Consider the following 23,521-nt stretch of genomic DNA (forward strand, 5'->3'; position numbering starts at 1 on the left):
TTATAAATGCTTCTTATTTGTTTATTCTACAAAGTAAACAGTCATTCCTTTCAATAGAAAAATAAATAAAAAAAATGAAATGCTTAAAACGTCCGACGCCATTAAACACGGCGCGGGCACAACTCTATATATATATATTTATAAATATCGACTCAAACGACTTAAAACTAAACCTTCAAGAAGAAAATCACAACATGTTTTAATTATTTTTAATCGTTATTTATTATTTCTATACAAATAGAACTGTACAGATATTCTTTAAATTATTATTTACCACATTTCATCTGCTCTCACGATAGACTTTTTACAAAAGTGAAAACTATCAACATCACGCACGGAATAAACGAGATCGCGCACTGTAACCGCTCAACTAGTGTCCCGCGACGTCCTACATCCCTATGTACACACGCGTCTCCGCACAAACACTTAGCTGCACGTCTCTACTCATATACAAGGACGCTTTCAACAACGATCTGTGCCCGGCGCTTGCTTCACCACTTCACAGACAGTAAAAGTCAAATTCGAACATTTGATACGACATTTTTTGGCTTTCAATTATAAATACCACATTCGTTTCGGCCAAAAAGTATTGCGTCAAACTTGACGTGGTTTCAAACGAGACCGCCAAGCAAAGCGAAGGGCACACATGTTTTTTTTTTTTTGAAAATGCAAACATTATACTATGGTTTCACTGTATGGAAACGATGTTTCGGTGTTGACATCGATCATTTTACGACGAACGCTTCTAATCTGGCAGTATGCACTGTGGAGGTCTTTGCTAACGCTAACGTCATACGCTTTTACATCTAGAACATAACTAGCAATATCACATATTACAACATCATACAAAGTAATCATTAGTATGTTCAACCATTATGTTTACAATAAATTAGTTTTTTTTCATTATTTTTTTTTAACTTCTTTAAATTATACAATTGTACATAGAACATTTGAGCTGATTATATCGATCCTTAACTAATTAAAACGTACGTATCGTATTTTTCGATGTTATTTTCATACAATAATAAAACAAATCATTGACGATGTACTTTGCGATTACACTATTACAATTATAATACTATTATTTATAACACCTTGTTATCGAGCATTCGAGATGGAAAAGCGTACACACATCCGCAGCAAACAGGATCACACTGTTTTTACTTAACACTTTATAAACTATACAGAGACATAACGTGTGCATCACAAAGAATTTAATTATCAAATCAGTTTTCTATCAGAAATCAATAACAGTTAACAAAATCTAAAACAAGGGCTGATTACACAAGTACAGTTTTTTTAATACAAGCGAGAATAGCACTCGATAATATTTTGATAAGTGTAAACAAACATTAAGATGTCGTTTGAAAAGAGTGTAGTAAAACTCCTTGTCTATGACGAGTCAGAAGCTATACATATGTCAAAGTTCGACCTTGTTTTATCGTAGTAAACATGTTCACGACCAGCCTGGTATTAGAATGGTATCCAGAACACGCAGACATCATAACATGAAAGCCTGCACTGTGAGGCATGAGGAAAAGTCTTCAATTACATTGAATTACATTGTCCCGGCTTTGTAGCAGAAATTGGCAGAGTGGTGGAAACCTCTCCACGGCGGATCACAAAACGCCCCGCCACCGATCATAACTTAATCTCATCTTGTATTCGAGAAACTCATCTGGTATAAAACGCGCCTAATTTTGAAATTTTCCAATATTTACAAAACATTTGTCTGCCGTTTTTTCGAATATAAAAATCGCCTATATTTATATATATATATATATTGGATTACCTAATCGCACGTAGACAAACACAATTACAGATTATGCTTTATCATTCATTATGAAATTTTAGATTCGTAACAAGTCTAAGTGAAGCACACGTCGCAGCGCTTAAAACCAAAATTTAACGTCTAAAGCAGAAGTTATAAAAACGTCTCGGAACAAACTCGGAGCGTGTAATTCACTAAACACGAGATCACACATGGAATACTAAAAATACAGATCTATAGTATTGTGGTGGTTGTGTTCAATTATTAATTTGTATTATAAAACTAATGAAAACATCGTGTCAACAACTTAAGTATCGATAGTGTATGTGAGAAATCGATATTCGTTAATCATCCGCGATTATCGATTATTTATAGTTCTTTGAGTGACAGACAGTGCGAGGGTGTTTGTCACTCAAAGACCTCATTGTATATTAGGAAAAAAGTATATTATATTCATCAACGCTTTCGCAAACTGTACAATTCTATAAATTGATTCGAAAGAAACTATCGGTTAAGTTCGTATATCGGAATTCAGACTAGGCAATTAGAAAATTCTAATCTATTAAATTGTCAACATCGAACCTCTTATAGCTACGCACGCAACGCCTTTCACACATTCACAATTTATCTAACAGTAGTCCAAGAATGTTCCGAGCTTATAACAATATCACATTAGTTCTTAACGACCGCGCACGGCTGACTAAATATACTGCATCACATGATATCTTTCGCTTTTTTGTTCAATTATTACAAAAAAAAAAAAAACAACACTACATTACTGACTGCCAGAAAGCTATTTATACAAAAGATTTCTTCATGATTAACAAAAAAAATCTCGTGTCCGAACATTTAAATCGATAATAGAATCGAGCCGTTAAAGTATTACATCGATATAAAACTATCGATAGCATCACTAGTCCCGGTCGACGCTATTATCGTGGATCATAATGTAGTAGTAACTTCACGTTTCTTCGCGTTGACATCGCGATCCGTTTCCATCGTCTCGATGCGACGTCCATTAAAACATCTTTCCCGTAAAACCATCGTCATAACATTGTCTCTATATAAATACCAGTCCATGAAATTTATTTCAGGTACATGTTTTTTTATTATTAGCTTACGTTGGCAAACGGCGGAGCCGCGGCCTGACAAACGTGAGCGCTCGTGAACACGTCACGTACACACGAGTTCCAACCTGTGAGCATTCCGGTGCGTGCTCAATTTCGAATGACACGGCTGGCTTCCCGTATGCACATACAGAAAAAACGGTGCGAGTTGTTTTATCATAAGTTTTTTTTGGTAATTACAACTAAAAATTTCCTAAATATAGGAATGTCGTGTATAGTTATCGAGTGGTCTGCGCGCAGGTGGTGTGTAGTAGACGCGAGTGCGGACGGCGGTTCGGTGACGCAGGTTCAATTCAAGTCTCGGTCCTCTAAGTACTTGTACTCGAATGTGAAGCCCTCCTTTTTGCGCTGGCCCCACTTCTCGTAGTCGAAATAGATGTATGTGCCCTAAAACATTACAAATAAATGGATGACATATTTTTTTGTGCTTTTTTTTATTGCTTAGATAGGTGGACGAACTCACAGCCCGCCTGGTGTTAAGTGGTTATCGGAGCCCATAGACATCTACAACATAAATGCCGCCACCCACCTTGAGATATGAGTTCTAAAGTCTTAGTATATTTACAACGGCTGCCCCACTCTTCAAACCGAAACGCATTACTGCTTCATGGCAGAAATAGGCAGAATGGGGGTACCTACCCGTGCGGACTCACGAGGTGTCCTACCTACAGTTATTACGCAAATTTTAATTTTGCGGGTTTGTTTATTTGATGTTCGTGTCTGAAATAAAGGAATATTTTTTTTCCTGTAAAGCTGATGAAGTATCTTTTACAAACAAAGTCCTACGAGCTATCCACTTTTCAAGATATTGCAGCTGGGGATTCCAGACATAACATCTGATTTTTTTTTCTAACGCCTATAACCTAATGTTTGATTTTTTAAGCATTGACAAAAATCCGTGTACTTGCGTAATGCCAGAACATGAACCTTAAAGTTTGGTAAGCTCCATATTACTTAGCATACGGTAGCTAGTACACAACTTAGTTAGCAAACTTAAACTTAGCATAAATACTTGTGTAGTGGGTAAATTGTACTTACAAACTGTACATGTGATTTGTAAGTATCCAATTTAGAAGAAAATGCTTAAAACATATTATTATTACAATTTATGTGTGTTCGCAGACAGATTAGAAAAGAACATGCACAACAGATCGACCAATAAATCCCAGCAAAGTTTAAACATTTCTAACTAATTTGTGTAACAAATTTTACTGCTAATACATGGTGATTAAACTGAACCTGTTCATATTCCTCGTTGATGACTTTTGGTTCCTCGTGCCTCTGGAACCACATCATGTATTTAGTATGGAAGCGCCAGCTTTGTTTTTTGAGCGCTTTCGCTGCGAGGTACTGCGCTTTCGTTCCCTCCATGTAGTAGAACACGAAGAACAACGTCTCCGTCGACAACCGCTGGAAGAACTCTACCGTGTCCGAATGGGGTAATAACACCTGGAAATATTAAACTATCATTGTTGTTGAAATTAAATAAGCATTGGATCAAAAGTATCAGAAACTATTATGGAAATTAATAAATAAACATGCATCAAATGGCTCCAAAGTAGGACTTACTAAATATATTATATCGACCTTCAGTTTGTTTCAAAATGTATAGAACACTGTAGTCATCAAGGCTATTAACAACATTACCAAACATGACAACAGTTTGGTAATCAATAAGAATATACGACACCAGCTATTGCTATTTTTTTTATTTATTGCTCAGGTGGGTGGACGAGCTCACGACCCACCTGGTGTTAAGTGGTTACCGGAGCCCATAGACATCTACTGCCGTAAATGACGCCATCCACCTTGAGATATAAGTTCTAAGGTCTCAGTATAGTTACAACAGCTGCCCCACCCTTCAAACCGAAATGCATTACTGCTTCACGGCTGAAATAGGCAGGGTGGTACCTACCCGTGCGGAATAACAAGAGGTCCTACCACCAGTAATCTTCTTGCATCTATCATTTATCCTTAACTGAAACCAGTCATATACAGCATCGAAACTTACGATCTCTAAGGTATGTATTTTACTATAAGCATTAGTTTACCTGATTGTAATATTCAGGAGTCCGACAAATGTTCCTAGGCAAGTAGACCCTTGTACGTTCCGAGTCTGAAGGGTGGGGCATGTGATAGAACGCTGACTCCATCATCTGGAACTGTACTTGATGGCCCTGGAAAATATTAACACCAATGAATATAACATTTTATTTTCCTACTGTTGTTACATTTCACTTGAAATGGGTGCACAAGTTTTGAACTGAAACTTTTTTAGGCGAGTTGAGAGTGAGAAAATAGACAAAGCGTCTCGTGAACCTTGGAGAGCGAAAACGAGCTAGGTTGTTTCTTTTATACACATTCTGTTTACGGGCGTCGGCCACTAGATGGCTTGTTATTAGTTTCTCATTGCTCCTTCCTCTAGATGGCAGTAACTTATTCACTATCTTATATTTTATTTTTAAAGACGGAATTAAAAAAACGTTTCATTTCTTTCACATGCACCAAGTTGCAGGCGCATCATTTTTTAAACATAAAAATATATAAGAATAACAAAGTACTAAATACATGAGCAATTCGCAGACAAAGAAAGCAATCCCAGGCCCGTAAGATCATAATCTGAGCGATACCAATAGATCAAATAAGCTAGCTAACAAGTTATCAACTATAAGTGAACATGAACAAAATGTATAGTAACTAGTTACTTTGTTTGTCGCTGCCTGCTTTATGTTTATGATATTACGACAAACTTTCGTTGCATGTCCCAAGTTTCAATACTATCAACGAAATGACGCATGAGCACATAAATCAATAAAAAACATTCATTTTCTTATTTTCTTTGTTATTAGTTACATTCTGTACATTTAGAAAAATTTAAATCAGAGTTACGTTTGGTAAGAGATGATGTGTGATAACAAGAGTTGCAAAGGTCTCATTGTGCCGTCTCTGACAGTGGTGACTACCAAAAAAAAGTGTATACTTAATTCTGTTTTTTTCAAATATTTATACCACACAGCCTGTATTCATACATTCATTTTCTAAAAGCCCTAAATGATATGTGGATCGTAACGTTGTACTCACCGAGTCAAGTGGCTGCGGTCCTAAGGGCGCGACTCCTAATAGTGGCGGAATGTGCGCTTGCGCTATCGCCGTACTCCGTCTCGTATTCTGCAGAAGACAACATTAAAACATTACTATAATAAACTAATACTTTAGTGCGAAAAGCTTTGTTACTGTAAGAGTGGGAGCAACCAATTAGCGATGAGCGAGCGATACTTGCAAAATTGAATACCGGGGCTTCGAAGTACGAGTACGGATAAATACCAGAGTCAGAGTCAATAGTATTTTTTGCTCGTCTTTTTTTTCTTTTTTTCTTTTTTTCCTACCTAAGCTGAGAGCCTCGAGAGGCTATATCAGCGGAGCCTTACCTAGTAGGTGAGCTTACGGGGCTCAAACCTGATGACGTTGCTAACACGAACCCTAGCAAGAGCCGTGCTACGCAGAATCTACCACCGGATCGGAAACGCGACCCACTGAGAAGATCCAGCGAAAAACTCAGTGGTCTGTGTCTGAGGGTTAATAATTTACTCGTCGAGCTCTTCGTCGCAAGCGACGGGTTCGACGAGAACGAAGACCGGTGCTCGTATCAGGGCGTCTATTTCGAAGTGAATGGTAGGCAGCGGCTTGGCTCTGCCCCTGGCATTGCTGACGTCCATGGGCGACGGTGACCACTTACCATCAGGTGGGCCGTATGCTCGTCTGCCTACAAAGGCAATAAAAAAATATATGTGAAAACCCGGTAGCGTAAATACGCCTCATCTTTACAACCAATTGCTATATAATGGGCGGGGTGCGTGCGGACCTGGTGGTGCAGGTCCAGACCGGCGCGGTGCACGGCCTCTTGCGCCATGCTCTTGAGCGAGGCGGTGTTGTGCGCCGCACTGCTCGCGCTCGTGGCACTCGACGCGCTCACCGCCGACATGCTCGACGTCTCGCTCACTCGTCCACTGGAATACACACACATCATAGTCAGACACTTCGTTTCCAAGTGCGTTCTTTAGTTCCATCTGTATTTAATTTTAAAAGTATGATTTTATAAAGGTACTTATATGGACTACTTTATATTGGTTGTGAAAAATTACAGCCCACTGAGTTTCTCGCCGGATCTTCTCAGTGGGTCACGTTTCCGATCCGGTGGTAGATTTTGCGAAGCACTTCTCTTGCTAGGGCCAGTGTTAGCAACAATCCGGTTTGAGCCCCGTGAGCTCACCTACACTTTAGGGCGAAGCTGATATAGCCTCTCAGGGCTATCAGCATAGGTAAGACAAAAAATAAAGTGTTTTCATAGCAATCTGAATTCTTTTCTCCATTATATCGGAATAACAACTGACAAAAACTGTTGGGCTGATGTTGACAAATTCTAATACTTTAACATAATAAAACTTTCAAGAGTTCCAGTTTATAGAATAAGATTTCACGTCTCAAGATGGGTAGAAAAGCATTGATGTCTATGGGCTCCAATTACCTCTATAATACCAATAGGGTTGGTGAACAAGTTTTAGTAGTTGTAGTAAAAATGTTGTACTTGTTGAGCGCGTGGTGCGGCGTGTGATGCGCGGAGGGAGGGGGGCCGTTGACGGTGAGGGGGGACGTCGTCACGCTCGCGCTGGCGCCGCCACTCGACGATGTACTCCGCGACGTCTGTAACACAACACAACAACTATACAATAAACTGAGCGCCTTAACACACCGGTGCAGCTGTAATATGGTTTAAAATTTGCTGAATGAATGTAGGCAGTGTGGAGTTTGGTCTTGACTCAGGATAGATTTATTAGCAATGTACCGAGATTGGGTGGCACGAGTCACGTAATCATTGGAGTCATGTTTCTTTTATTATTGTATGTTCTAATGGCCGGTGACATGGTGAGCCGTTTAGAAACATTTTGTGGGGAAGTCGCTGTACACCGCCGATAACTGCAATACGTTAGAAACTCGAAGCCTTCGCATCAGTTGCAACAATAATCAACTCATAATTTTTTTTTTTTTTTCACTGCTACCTGTGATATCCCAATATATTTTTTTTAGTTTTTTATTGCCTTTGTAGGCAAACGAACACACGGCCCACCTGTTGGTAAGTGGTTACCTTTGCCTATGGACTTCAGCAATGCCAGGGGCAGAGCCAAACCGCTGCCTACTGCAAAATTCACTTCTGTTTTCAGCTCTGGTCCAGTTGCAACGTTTACCATGTTAGTTTACGTTCCCTATAGACCGGTAGCAGCTCGCCAAATAATGCGATGACGATTAATTCCGTTATGATATCACATGCATATCGTGCACGGGGACAAAATTCCATTATTATGATCAAAATAATTTATATAAATATTCTTGAAAAAAATCAAATCATGAAAACAGCTGAGAGTCGTAGGGTCAATGACCCTAAATGGCGGTGATTGACCTCGGGCGCCACGTGCACATATGTCTACCTACTTTAATCTAGTCTATGTTTCTTTTTTTTTTTTTTGTATGTTGTTTTCGATTATTTTCGGTATATGAATATTGTTGTTGGACTACAGTTCATGTTACATGCGGTAGGTGCGAGTTTTCTTGATAACATTATTCAAGTTTCCAATGATCGCGGACAGGAGCAGCTACATACTTACTGGGGGCGGTTGCTGCGTGGGGGGAGGCGGTAGATGCGTCGTCGTCGTGTTGACCGCTGCTGTGATTGATACTGGACCATTCTCGACTACTTCTGTAACAACATTTTGACGGTTCTATTAATTCGTAGTAGGCAGTGGCTTTGCTGTGCCCCTGAATAAAAGAATTTATTAATGAATTCTATGCATAACATAATGACAGTAAGAAATCGTGATAAAAACCACTAAAAATAGTCATATATTTGTAAAGAAATAACAATTGCAGGGTTGTTTTCACTCGATTTGGAAAATTCGGATAGAGTCAGGGTATCGCATATGTTATATTAAGTCTGATATCGGTTTCTTTAAACATTTCACATACACTTATTATTACACAAATTAGTTCCGATGCATCTTATAGACGTGCAACAAATTTTTTAGTCCATTTTTCTGTCAATAAACCATTGATAAAATTTTTATATTCTAGCAAACAAGAAGACGAACAAACATGTTAAAGTTTAATTCTCTCTCTCCCTCTCTTTTTCTTTGTATTACTACCCTCTACAAGTGATCTATTTTTGGCGCGAGGCAAACTTGAGCGCTGATTTAAGTGGAAGCATAGCCATGTTCTGATGTAATTGAAGCTTCAAACATTATCTTTTAAGAGTATTCAGTAATGGTGTTAATAGGCTGCAAGCGAATCATCTACAAATCGGTAGTATAGAGGGCGTAACCCGTACAATATTTTACAATACAATGGAGAATAATACTTTATGCCTCAAGATGGGTGGCGGCATACACATTGTCTATGGGTTACCACTTATTAGCAGGTGGGCCGTAAGCTGGATCACCAATCTTTTTTTTTATTGCTTAGATGAGTGAACGAGCTCACAGCCCACCTGGTGTTATGTGATTACCGGTGCCCATTGACATCTATAACATAAATTCCGCCACCCATTCTAAATTCTAAGGTCTCCGTTTTTGCATTACAACGGCTGCCCCTTCAAACCGAAACGCATTACTGCTTCACGGCAGAAATAGACATGGCGGCGGTACCGGTGCGGACTCACAAGACATCCACATACACACCAGTGGTCTATGCAATGAGACGGATTAACAATATGAATACTGTCATTATCATTAAAATGAGAAATGTAATGAGTAATGTCAATATTTTATCAGTCACGTCTTTTGATGTATTTTCTTAAATATGTAAAAATCTCTTAATTATTATTATTTGTACAATAAATACACTATTTACTAAATCTAACAATGTTTTCAATTACTATTTTAATTCCAAACATTTAATTAAATGATAGATGGAAAAATTGTTTAAAGATTTATTACGGGATTATTATTTTAAAATGGCAAGCAATTTAGTTCTTTCTTTTTTAATTCTATTATAAACTATTTCTACAATAAATATAGCAAGGCTGCAGTTAGAAAAAAAGCATATAAATTCGAATTAAGATAATCCTCTCTAGCAGCTCTGTACGCAGTACGATAGCGCTTCAATGAATATAGTACTGAAAATTGCGGCGAAGCGCTTTCGCGCTTTGACTCCGCTTAAATTCACGCTCTTGAGTGCACGCGTACATATTTTGACTTGGTCGTATTCTTGCAATTAAACTTGGTCTTTAAACATACAAAATATATTTTATTCAGAATTTTAGATACAACTTTAGGAATATAAAAAAAAGAAATCCTGCACTCAAGCGATTAAGCGCGCCAATCCTACTCATTTCGTATCCCATTTCAATATTATGTGAGAAACAAGCGAAACATTTCAAAATATTATTGAACAAACAGAAAAAACAGCAATAAGTACAGCCGTTGTAATTATACTTAGGACCTTAGAACTTATATCTCAAAGTGGGTGGTGCATTTACGCTGTAGATGTCTATGGGCTCCAGTAACCACTTAACACGAGGTGGACTGTGAGCTCGTTCACCCAACTAAGCAACAAAAAAAAATAAAAAAAAACCTACTAAAGCCGTTGTAACTATACTGAGATCTTAGAACTCATATCTCAAGGTGGCTGGCGGCACTTACGTTGTACATGTCTATGGGCTCTAGTAACCACTTAACACCAGGTGGGCTCTGAGCTCGTTCACCCATCTGAGCAATAAATAAAAAATAAAAAATTTAAAAAATTCACTAGCACATAATGTTGTTTGAAATAATTAAATTTATTCTTAGGCATCAATGTAACTGTTTAATGTTTATAGTTACAACAAATAGCTTCGCCATATAACACAAAGTGGTACACAACGTTCTTACGATACATCTTTTCGGCACTAGGTGAAAACGACGAAGATTTAAAAAAAAAAAAAAACGCTTGTCATTCCAAAACATTGATTACATAACAAAACAGCGTGAACTTGAAAAGAAACATAAACATTGGTACACAACTACGCGGCGAGAGAACTCGACCTACCCGGAGATCAGTTCAGATTTCACAGATCCAAGCACACATGCACAAAACACGTTTTTAAAAATTCCTACGTTTTAATTTTTTACCATCGTCCATATTCAGTAGTCGTTTACGCGGGAAATCATTTTGCAATTGGTTTTATTTTTCGTTTCGTTCCAAGGCAAGCGCCTCGTTCCACGCAGCCTGACGACTGGCGTGTCATAAGGCTGGCCGAAAGCCAATTCCTGTGCCCCGTGTTCGAAATTTGGAACGATTCCAATACGAATTAATCGGGTGCCCGTACTAATGAGAATGTCAGCGTTCTCGTTCCATTCACGGGCGGCGCGCGATAATGTTATTTGTTTTGTAAACAATACGCCGTACGCTATCGTACGGGAGATAACAGCGTTAATAATAACCGCAACGTTTCCGTTAATAAAGCGATGCATTTCGATTTTAAAAAAAAAAAACTCGTTACAGTTCGTTTTATGTCGTATTTCGTCGGTAATTACATTTAGTAAAAAAAAAAAATGAATTGATCAACAAGAGATAAAAAAAAAATTAATATTCATAATATTATGTATATAGAGTATTTTTTTTATGTTATTTACTGAACATAAAATTTACAACGCGATAGCATAGCTAAAGCAAATTTGTGAGTACGAGGAAAACTGTAGCACATTGTTATTTGACAATGGTAGTATATATATTTGGCCTAAATGTCTAGATACCAGGCCATAAACACAAAATAAAGTATATTATGGGTTTTCAAACGATTAATACTAATAACCTGAATATAGTATAAATAGATCGCATAGTTTGCTTTAAAAATTAACATTACTATTGAACATCCTCTGTCATAGAAACGAAAGCATTCTGATACTAGTCGGATGAAAGGGGCGCAATCGCATAGACAATAAAAAAAAACAAGCAACAATTTTTTTTGGCTTGGCGTCAAACTTAATGCGGAACAGTCATGGCAATAATTCGTGCGAGGTCACTTTGGCAGAATCAAGGTTCTGTGTTGACCGTCTACAAAATACAGATTAGCATGGCTCAAATGACAGGAAAACTACAATCTACTCTGAATCCGACTACCAAATGATTGCTTTTTGGGTACACGGGTTTAATATATGAGTTCTACGATGAGAAACAGCTTTTTGCACATTTACGTCATTATTTCTCGTAACACAATTCGAGAGGCAGTCGTGCGTCCCTGTCTCGGATATCTCACCGTCGTTACACAATCGAGACTTCGACTTCCGATGTACTCCGTTGCCATATCGAATTTAAAAAAAAGTATTTATTCGTTTACTGAGACTTCGACTTCCAGTTGACTCCTTTGCCTATATCGAATAATTAACAAAGAGGTGTATATTCGTTTATTTACCTGTGCTGTTAGCGGGTCGCGGCGGTGGACTGGGTGCGGGCTTGCTCGGCGTGGACGCGCCAGACACGCCCGTACTGCGCGTGCACACACACATACACGTTATTAAACTTCATCTCTACACGATTCACTTACAACTACATCTCTCTGTCGTATCTATCGTTTATCAGACGCATGTTGTTAAGGTACTGCCAATTTAAATTATTCAATTAATTAAATTTAAATCAAAATTGTGTTTTAGCGTTTCAAATTCCATTTTAAATTATTTATTTATTTATCTCTCTTTCATTATATATTTTTGTTGAATTAACGTCGTTATATTTTTAAATTTTAAATTTTCATTTATGTATTTTGTTTTTGTTTTAATCTATTAGAAGTTTTGTTTTATTTTAACGTTTCAATTTCCCATAGCAACACACTTCAGACAGTCGATGGATAAAATACATAAATACGGTATTATTAAAGCATCGACCCTGAAACCATTGGATAAGGTGCATTTTTGTAAAATTATTGTTTTCAAGGACGATTTTATTTTAATATTTAAAAATGCCCGTCATACAAATGAGTCGACTATTATCAAAGGCGGCAATCTGACTTTTGGACAATGATTGGTAAATCAGAAAAACGAATTATTGACTTTGTATTCCTTTGGCAGTCACAAAACTCTTCGGAACGACATCTTAGATAAATAACAGGTTAACTATTAACCTTTATTTAATGCAGGTTTTGAACCGTATTCTTTGAAGGAGACGATTATATTCAAATAAATCTGTATTGACATATCAATAAAAATTTTTTGTCCAAATGTACAGATTGCCGCCTTTGATAATAGACGACTCAAATATACTACTTTTTATTAATAACCATTGCTAAACAACTGACTATGCAGCCGATGCTTCGATCGAACCAAATTCATTTATTTCCATAGATTATATCAGACCAGTGTTGTCACATTAAAATAAACGTCATGAATTTGATTTGATAACGAAAATTACTTTCGAAATTTTTCCTAACATATTTGTTGGTTCTTTTTAAATTTTGTATTTATTATTTAAGCGTCCCGTAATCCACGCCCTAGGAATTCCTTGTGTATAAATTCTGGAAATGGAACACTAGCAGATTTAAGTCTTTTACCAATAAACTTTAACAGCGATCCGAGTCCGACTGGGACTAGAAGTCTGATCTAAATCAATAAACCGATCAACGACATCGTGTAATAGTGTGGATTTCGAAAATAATTTTCATGTACTGAAAAAAATGCATGCAGTGAAATGAATACGTTTACGTATTTATTTTCTCATAGTTTTCTTTTGAAAATTCGCTTTCCCGAAGTCGAGGACGATTTCAGTGCACGTACGATATATTGACATGGATTGACATTGGCAGGAAAAAATCGTGGAGAAACTAATAATTATCATGAGTCAAAATATTTACCATCTCGACATCCAGGCCTCACGGGCGACTTCCTCATAACCATTGACTGACGTCTACAAACAACGGACCAGTAACTTCTCGGGTCATCTCAGGGACTCCACGACCCAAAAAAATTTGACGATATATGTTTTCGGAATTAGGAGCAAGGGAATTTGGTGGGATGACGCGAAGGTAACTGGTATAATTTTCAGAGGCGCTAGGCCGATTTTGTAAGAAGAGAAAATAAAACAAAAAAATCTAAAACAGCGCAACAAAAACAAAACTTCAAACGGTAGTAGCTCAAAAACAATATTAAAAAAGCCTACACTACAAGGATTAAGTCATTGCACCAGAACTAAAAAAAAAAAAAAAAAACTCAAAATCTTGTATTAAAAAAAACAAAAAAAAAAAACAACCACGCAACTGGAATCGTCCTCGACCTTCATCGTGTGGGGGTAAAAAAAAAAAACAAAGATGTAAAATCAAAATAGATGCGTCAGAGTGGACTGACCTATTGCTTGCGGCTGCGGAGTTATTGAGCAAGGAACTAACGTTACACGTGCTATTACCGACCACGCTGGCGTTCACCGCACGGAGCGGCAGTGGTTTTACCGGCTGCAATCAACAAGCGACACTTTACTTTGCTGGGCTCTCGGGGGGATTGGTTTTGGGTTCGTGTCGCAACCTATTCGTTTCAATAGCCTATTTTTATTTATTTATTGCTCAGATGAGTGGACGAGCTCACAGCCCACCTGGTGTTAAGTGGGTACTGGAGCCCATAGACATCTACGACGTGAATGCGCCACCCACCTTGAGATATAAGTTCTAAGATCTCAAGTATAGTTACAACAGCTGCCCCACCCTTCAAACCGAAACGCGTTACTGTTTCACGGCAGAAATAGGCAGGCTGGTGGTACCTACCCGCGCGGACTCACAAGATGTCCTACCACCAGTAAAATAGTTTGTAAAAAAGCTAGCCTTATGCTATTATCATTTAATACATGTTTTGGAATTCGGTAAAGCTTTTAATTTACGTTTTTCTCTTTACATTATCATCTTTTGTACACAACATAATATGTCAAATATATCATGTATTTGATTCGTTTTAGAATCAACGTATTTAACCAACAACGGTTCAGAAAACGCATATACGAAACGCGTCCCTTCAATGCCATTGGTCGCTCAATTTAAGAAATCATCAGGGCCTAGGTGAAGACAAAATTTCATGAATATGTCTTAAGAAAGTATAATGCCTTTTAATACATTTAATTTACTAAATTAAAATTTACTAAAACTTAAAAACGGACACACCGTGTAGTTTTATTCACTAAAGTCAATTCTATCTCAATATTTAACCAGTACACTGTCAAATGCAATCCAATTAAATTGAATGTGTTATGATTTAAACAGGTTATAAATTAGTCAGAACATAAATATAGTTAATTATAAACTTGTAACGACCTGATATTGTCATGTTGAATTAATAATAAACTCTAAACCCAATGTTATATGAATTATGAGAACGTAATTACTCACAACACGATAAACAGACAAAAAGGACATTTTCAAATAATCATCAAACATTAAATATAGGAGAAAAACACAGAACCCAAAACTAATCATTTGAAAATAAATAAATTACAGTAAGAAATTATATTATCATACGGAAAAATCTCAAACTCCACATTAAAAATAGTTAATAATGAAACAGCTGATGTGTATGAGTTAACGTTTGTATTATAATTAATAGATACATAAGTAATTGAGTTCTACTTACTTTAGGTATAATCTCTTCTTTCTTTTTCTTTTCTATGTCTATTGAATCTGTCGAATGATTGTGGTTTTCTGACGTCGGTGTTCTTACAGGACTTGTGCCTGGAAAAGGCAAAATTTAACATTTAAATAATAAAATTTAATAGTTGTGCTTTTGTTTGGGTGAATTGTCCAAAAATTTCAGAAATCAAAGCCAATGGAATAATATTTCCTGTAAATCACGTTCAAGAAATAGTATATATTAATAATGTATTCTACAATTTTCTCTCATAAAAAGTCTTATACTCTATATATTAAGGCATGGGACAATAAGTATTAGTATAGTAACTATACAAAAGTAAAGTAAGAGTAAAGGTAACTAGACATTCGTTTATCCATTATTCATTATCTAAAAAAAAAAAAGAAATGATCAAGTTAACTTGACTTTTTATTGAAATCAAAGTTTAAATCTACTTGCAGCATAAATTCCCATCATTCATTTTTCATTTCATTTTTAGTATCAGTTTAAATTTTTAATAATACATTTTACAATTATAATACTGATTTGATTTATTTATAATTGTTATAATTTATTTATAAAATATATCAATAATTTAAAAAACAAACAGAGCCAATGGTAGCAAAGTTCCCCATTGAAACTTCTTATATTTGCTTTGCTTTACTTTGCATCTTTTAAACTGAAGTGACGAAACTCACCAGAGAGTATACTGTTGGGAGTTTCAGCGGAGCCATTGCTGTTGTTGGAATCGGTGGACGGTCCTACACCGCTGAGCTCGATCTCGTCCAGCCCTTGGATATCGTCGTATATGTAGTCGTTCTCCTCGAACCCCGGCTCTAGAGATGAGTCTATGTAATATTCCACGTCTTCCTTTATACCTTTTATCTGCAATTTTACATAGTATTTTCTAAGGTTGCCGCGAGTCTCTAAGCTTTCATCACTTGCTGGACGAGGGTAACTGAAATTCGTCTGAAACGTCCGGCATTGTGAAAAATCTTTGAATAACTCGCGTGTACAACCATTTTTCACAATTTCGTTATTCTCATCAGGGTATAAATATTTTTAAATTCACAGTAATCAAAACCCCTCACTCAATACTTTCACATTGAAACTTAAGTATTTTTGAATTGAAATATGTTAGGTACATTATATTTAAACATAAATATACCTGTTCAACTTCAACAGACATGTTATCAAGCATCCTTAGTAGCGTTTCAAGTTTTTTTATGTGAAACCTGTGTTTTTCCAGTTTCAGTTTGAGCTCCTCCATTCTGTCCTGTTTCTCTTTGTCTAGTCTTTTCTTCTTACCCACTAATAGTGATTCTACTTCAGACTCAAATTGATCAACCTGAAATTTGAAATTCATTTGACAATTAATAATTGCGATATAGACATGTTTACAGTCAAACCGATATCAATTGGTGACTAGAACCCATTCACATCATAAATAAGAATACCACCAACCATCTTGAGGTATGGGGTTTTATTCATAACCTTTAGCGCACGTTTTTGTAATACTGCCTACTAACAACTCTGGCACATATTGACAAGGGGATGAATGTGAAGGCGTCTTATTTAAAGCGAGAAGAAATACACGTGCTCGAGAGTGGTTTTGATTTTATCTATTTTACACATATTATTATACAGTTTCTTCTTGTAAATGAAGATAAATTTAGAAGATAAAACTTTGTAACTGACCATGTTATTGATATCTTTAGAGACAATCTCCCATGTGCATTCTGGATTTACTTCGTTAGCGAAAAATAATATTTGTAGAAACATGGGGTACAATGAATGTCCTTTGGTGATACACTTAAAATTCAAATCTATTCTATCCGAAATATCTAATTCTTCCGTGACTTCGCACCATTTACCTAAGTCTTTCAGCAAATCTTCGCTTTCACTTTCAATAACCCCCATACGTCTTCTTTGTAGTAGTACAATTTCAAAACCACTACTTGATGTGTTAGAATTATAATCAACATTGTCTTTCGCAATATCTTTTAACACTTGAAAATCAAATACGACTTCACTATCACTCAACTCTAAATTATCATATCTATATATATAAAAATGAATTGCTGTTCGTTAGTCTCGCTAAAACTCGAGAACGGCTGGACCGATTTGGCTGATTTTGGTCTTGAATTATTCGTGAAAGTCCAGATAAGGTTTAAAAGGTGGATAAATATGAAAATGCCCCGAATTAAATAAAAATATCAATTTTGTTTTCCCTTTAATGTGTCCCTCATCGGACGGCTTCCTTTTGTTTGTTTTAAGTTTATTTTATACAAAAGTTTAGGTCTTTTATTTATTGATTTAGGCACTACGAAGTCTGCCGGGTCAGCTAGTCTATATATATAAAAATGAATTGCTGTTCGTTAGTCTCGCTAAAACTCGAGAACGGCTGGACCGATTTGGCTAATTTTGGTCTTGAATTATTCGTGGAAGTCCAGAGAAGGTTTAAAAGGTGAAAAAATATGAAAATGCTCGGAATTATATAAAAACAAGCAATTTTGTTTTTCCTTTGATGTGTCGCCCGTCGGACGGATTCCTTTTGTTTGTTTTAAGTTTATTTTATACAAAAGCTTAGGTCTTTTATTTGTCGATTGCGGCACTACAAAGTCTGCCGGATTAGCTAGTACGGTATAAAACACATAGAAAACTGATGTTCCTCCTTTGGATTCCGTGAATCCTTTAGTCGTTAATAATAATTTAATAGCTAGCTAATATTAGTTATCCAGCTAGTTAATAATAATTATGTTTCTCAGTGTTGATAACCATAAAAAGGTAACGGTACAGAGACTGAGCTAGTTTAAACTAAAGATAACGTTTGCCAATAACGACGATTCCGTAGCATGTTAAGCATGAGCATGCCAAAAACATTCGGTTCCACAGCAGATCCTAAGGAGTTCCAGAAGAACTGACACTTTTTTTAAAAAAATGCATAGATGGGTGGAAGAGTTCACACCTCACCTGATTTTAAGTGGTTACTGGAGCCCATAGACATCTACAACGTAAATGCCGACACTCACCTTGAGACCACCATGTTCTAATGTCTCAGTATAGCTACAACGGCTGCCCCACCCTTCAAACCGAAACGCATTACTGCTTCACGGCAGAAATAGGCAGGGTGGTGGTACCTACGAATGCGGACTCACGAGAGGTCCAACCACTGCACTTATAAAACACATTCAAGCAAATTTAGTTTTGTCTTGTTTTGTACCTGTAAATTTAGAGCGTCTATGGACGAGATGAGCCATGATGACATTTCTTCTCTTTCCTTCTGAGCAGGATCGAGTTTCTGTGCCGCCCCAAGCCCTTCTTTTGAGTATGCCTTCGTTTTCGTTTCCCTTTCCACAACTTTAAACCTCTCCATTTGCTGAAAAAGAATTAGGGATCAAAATTTAGTATCGATTGAAACGTTTTTGTTCTTTCTTTTAGTAGTTTTAATATTTTGGATATATTTTTAAACAGTAATTTGCAAAAAGGTTATAATATCGGAGTATAATTAAAACAAAATATTTACTGATGATAAGCACACTGTCAATGTCATGTCTGAGAGCATTAGTGATTGGATTAAGGCATGGTACGAGATACCATTAACACATCTATGTTAGTATTGCAAACCCTAGTTATATGGGTTTTAGATACAAGTAACTAGTGGCTCTGGAATATAGTTCTCAATAAAAACAAAGTTTATCTTAATTTATGACAAGTCCATTTTTGAAACTGTACAAACAAATGCTAAAAAAACAGAAATCTTCAAAGATAAAGTAAATGTAAATAATGTATTTTATACAGTTCTGACCTAGCCCATGTTTATTGGATTGTTGACACTACAAAAACATTTTTGACCTGTTTTTTTCAGCATATTGTACAAAACAAAAAGCTGAATTTAGTTTTTTTTTATACATTACGCATATTTCAAGAAATTGTTAACAAAAACTTTTATGCAATATTTAATTACTCAATTTTGAAAGATTACTGTTTCAAAATTGGTAATATACTGCAGACAATTTATTAATAATGCCAAAGACATGAGCGACGGTCCCTTCTAGGCTACAAGTATCACTTATAAAATTCAAGCAATTTCAGAGTAATAACTAATTTTAGTTTTTAGTAATAGCCAGTTTTACTAACTTCTTTTTTTATACAAAGAGTGTTGATAAAATTTGATAATTGACAGCCTATTCACAGAATCAATTATGGTGTTTAAGTTAGTTGGATGCTTTGTCTGGTGAGTATCAAGATAAAGACATAATGAAATATAAGCAGTGTCTTTACTGACTGTTTGTCATGTTAAAATTTTAATGTTGTTAATGTATGTATTTTTTAAGTTATTTGTGAATGGGTTACAATGCTCACAACAGTAAAGTATATTGTTAAAGACAAGTGTACATATTTCAACAATAGTTTTGTATTTAAACTTAAATAAATATGAACAATACTATTTTTGGTTCACTTTCTCACACTAACGGAGGACAACTATTCATAACTGCATTTACAAAGGATTCTCAATGTCACATATTCTTCTCATAAAACATATAATCATTATATTCTCATAGCTTTCTACATTGAGCATGAAAATATGTCACAGTCCCAAAGATCGCACAGTTATATTGCTATTTCTAGATGGTGGTTGGAAAAAGTCAATGGTTTTATTTAGACATTATTTTGTAGAAATAAACAATGAAAGGATATTTTTTTCTAAACTTGTAAGCTTGTTTTATGTAAGAAATATATTTTAGCTTTATATGTTAGTATTGAAAGAGATAAAAATGAAATTGGTAGTAGGATTCCATTTTCCTGTAGAACACAATACAAGGAAATCGCTAAATAATAATCTTATTCACACATTTCCGTAAATGTGTTTTATTATTCAATAATTTTTTAATTTTTCTACATTTATCACATTATTTAAAATTGTTTTCTTTTTGATATTTAAATTAAGCTTTGTCTTCATATTGTATTGTTATTATAAAATCTAAAGATACACTTTGCAGAAGAGTATAAGCTATAAAACTGCATAATGTTCTGTTCTTTTTCTCACTGTATAATGAGATTTAAATTGTTTATTTGGGTCTAATATAAGATAACATACTCTTGGGTAAGTTAAGTATTGGCCTAAATTAAATTTAAATATCACTAACAGCTACCAAATTACACTATGAACTCTGTGAGAAGATTCAATTACAAATAGCATAAAGAACAATTCCTTAAGTATTAATTATCACTTCTTAATAAATTCATATGTTGAGTCTCTATATCGGGCAAGGATAAATAAGACACGTGTTCAGTTAAGTGACTAAAGTATATTGGGATTACAACCTAATATGCTATCGGGAGCCCGACAATCCCGAGACTGACGTAGCATCACTGCAATATAATTATGGCGAACAATAACATATTATTATTAGTTGCTATGGGGTCATTTGTGGTCCCTAGATATACTATTAAATTCACGCAGTGATTTGATCCTAACTAAATTATTATCTACCTCACACGTACAGAATAATTAATAAAAAAATAAAAACACTTACTGTTTCAATAAGTTTCCTAAATTCTAATAGTGTACTCTTATCTTTAATCTCCCCAGAGGCAATCCACGACTTGATCTGATCGCGTAGCCTCTGCAGTTTCTTGATCTCCTTCTTAAGGTCCGCCTCGTATTTTTCCTTTTGATTACTGTTTGTCGCATTGTGAACTTTCTGCCAGATGTCCTCAAAAGTTTCAACTCCTTCTGTTACTTTTTTTAAACAACGTTCTATTTCGCCTGAAAATTGAGTATTAATTGTAGAAATTGTGTTTATATATAGTTAGTACTTGAAATTTGAGAGCGAATGGAATAATACCCTCTTTAATTTTATGTTAATGAAAATTATTTTTTTTATATTTAATAAATAAACATAATAACACTGATTTATTTCTTAAATTTGTATTCTAAAAATGTTTTTTCGCTTTTCTTTGTTATTTTTCTAGATATTCGACAGTAACTTGTTAAGTTGATTGAAAATTCTAACAGCTCAACTCACAATACATTCTTGCAGCTCTTAGGTTATGTTGGCAATTACTAAAAAAATTCATAATTACTGAGTTAAAATATGCAAATTAACGCATTAAATGTTAAGAATAAACACAAATTCATTCAATACTGTGCAAATAAATGTATTTTTCTGTGATAAATACCAAAAAAATAGTTCGAAAAATATTCTCGCTAAGGTTATTCAAGTGTCAGATATGTGTTTTTTCGTAATTCTAGCAACATCCCGCGACAGGTTCTTGACCTCTAAGGACAACAGATGGTCCCCGTGCCCGAGCCTATCACCCCACATTTAATATTCCGTTATTTATGCACTGAAACCCGTTTTCAATAACTTGCACACACCAAGCTGTACTCAACGAAAATCTAATATAATATATTGACAGTAAATACTGTTCAATTCCGATTTCACACTAAATTCACCTAACTACGATTCATATTATTGACTTTCGTACAATTCTGGCGTCCAGAAGGCATTGTCAGCAGTCGGCTTTTGAATAACAGGTGTGTTATTAGAATGCTCAATAGTAGACACTGGATGTTCTCATGACACAAAACACTACAGAGTGGTCGCCAACCGACGATTATGCCCTGGACAACGTCCCTACATCGGTTAGGGTCAATCAATCTATAACCTGATAACATAACAAATTACCTTGTAATTTCCTTGTCGCAGCCATAGCTATTTACACATATGGACGAACGTTCCGTACATATCCTAAACATACAAACTATTTACAATAAAATGCACAAAAATTATTGATAAACAGACAAACTACACATCTGAAGCTTTGTTCGATTCCAAGATGGCTACCGTACACCGCTCGAACTATAGAGTCCGATTGCATTCAGGCAAACCACACCTGAAAAATCCAGCCTTACGCCTGGAAAGGTAATTATCACGAAGCTTTCATAAACAATTATGAATTATAAGTTGTCACAAATAACAACAAACTTCAAATTTTCCACAAAATGATTTTATGTTATGTCGCGTAGACCATCAAAAGCGCAGGCGCAAAATAATAGAGCAAGGCATAGACAAAGCCGCAAAGACAACAAAAAGTCATCTCGGTTTCGAACACTATAATTAATTATATTAATTATGATAATTAGGTCTAACTATTTTGTTCAATGAAATGGCGTGTCAACTATTTATTTATTTATCAACGATTTTTTTCAGGTTTTAGTGATGATTATCATCTAAAACAATTGACAGTTGTTCTGCTTAAATAATTCATTAGATTACTACTAGATGGCAGTTTTTTCCTGCAAAATAATATGTAGTATGTACCTAGATTTTTTCTAACAGATGCAATTTTAAATTAAGTGTACCTATTTATCTATGATTCTATCTATGATGAATTACCTTAGCTAACTTAAGAAATAAAAATTAACTTTGATTTTTTATCCTTTATCTCTTTGATTTATATTTTTATCATTCCATTCTAAATGTCATCTTAGAAGACACTTTGTGTCTATCATGCATAAAGCGAAGTCGCCATCTATCGTAATAATGTTTTAATAATTTAGGTATTGACCAATATATTTTTCTGTTTGTATTCAAACGGAGACTTTGCGATTTTGCCATATTCGTTTGAGCTTGGTCATCGCTGTTTTGGCCATCTGCGTCCTCCTCCTTATCTCTCCCTCACTGCCTCCGCGGTCGGTCAGTAAGGACCCGAGGTATATGAACTCGCTGACGAATTCTAGATCTGATAGCTCTCCAGTTCTAGAGAGTTGACTGGTTCTGTCCACTATCATGACCTTTGTTTTGGACTTATTAACGGAGAGCCCCACTAAACTACTCTCATACTCCACTCTACGGAATAGGTCAGCAAGCTCCTTCTCAGATGACGCGAAAAGCGTGGTATCGTCCGCATATCTCAGATTGCTAATTTTTATGCCACCGACTGAGATGCCCCCCTCCCACTCCTCTAAGGCTTTCCTCATTACATATTCTCTA

The 23,521-nt window shown here is 35.7% G+C and overlaps 1 protein-coding gene across 2 annotated transcripts; it reads right to left on the reverse strand.

The window, feature by feature from the left end:
• Window positions 1-195: 195 nt before the first annotated feature.
• On the reverse strand, window positions 196-22,612 carry Not3 (CCR4-associated factor Not3). Of its 2 annotated transcripts, none has more exons than XM_028180129.2 (15): window positions 22,214-22,612; window positions 21,059-21,291; window positions 18,742-18,897; window positions 16,687-16,866; window positions 16,217-16,487; window positions 15,525-15,622; window positions 14,259-14,362; window positions 12,338-12,411; window positions 8,559-8,650; window positions 7,484-7,599; window positions 6,761-6,905; window positions 5,980-6,066; window positions 4,950-5,075; window positions 4,138-4,347; window positions 196-3,285 (listed from the first exon to the last, which is right to left on the reverse strand). In XM_028180129.2, the coding sequence occupies exons 1-15, from the start codon at window positions 22,236-22,238 to the stop codon at window positions 3,187-3,189; spliced, it is 2,016 nt and encodes a 671-aa protein (XP_028035930.2). In that variant the 5' UTR covers window positions 22,239-22,612; the 3' UTR covers window positions 196-3,186. The 2 variants fall into 2 exon arrangements, with proteins under 2 accessions (XP_028035930.2, XP_028035931.2); XM_028180130.2 differs by having other exon boundaries at window positions 16,217-16,403; window positions 22,214-22,609.
• Between the last annotated feature and the right edge of the window lie 909 nt (window positions 22,613-23,521).

Source organism: Bombyx mandarina, chromosome 08 (assembly GCF_030267445.1).
Source record: "Bombyx mandarina strain Sakado chromosome 08, ASM3026744v2".
Classification (NCBI taxonomy): Eukaryota; Metazoa; Arthropoda; class Insecta; order Lepidoptera; family Bombycidae; genus Bombyx; species Bombyx mandarina.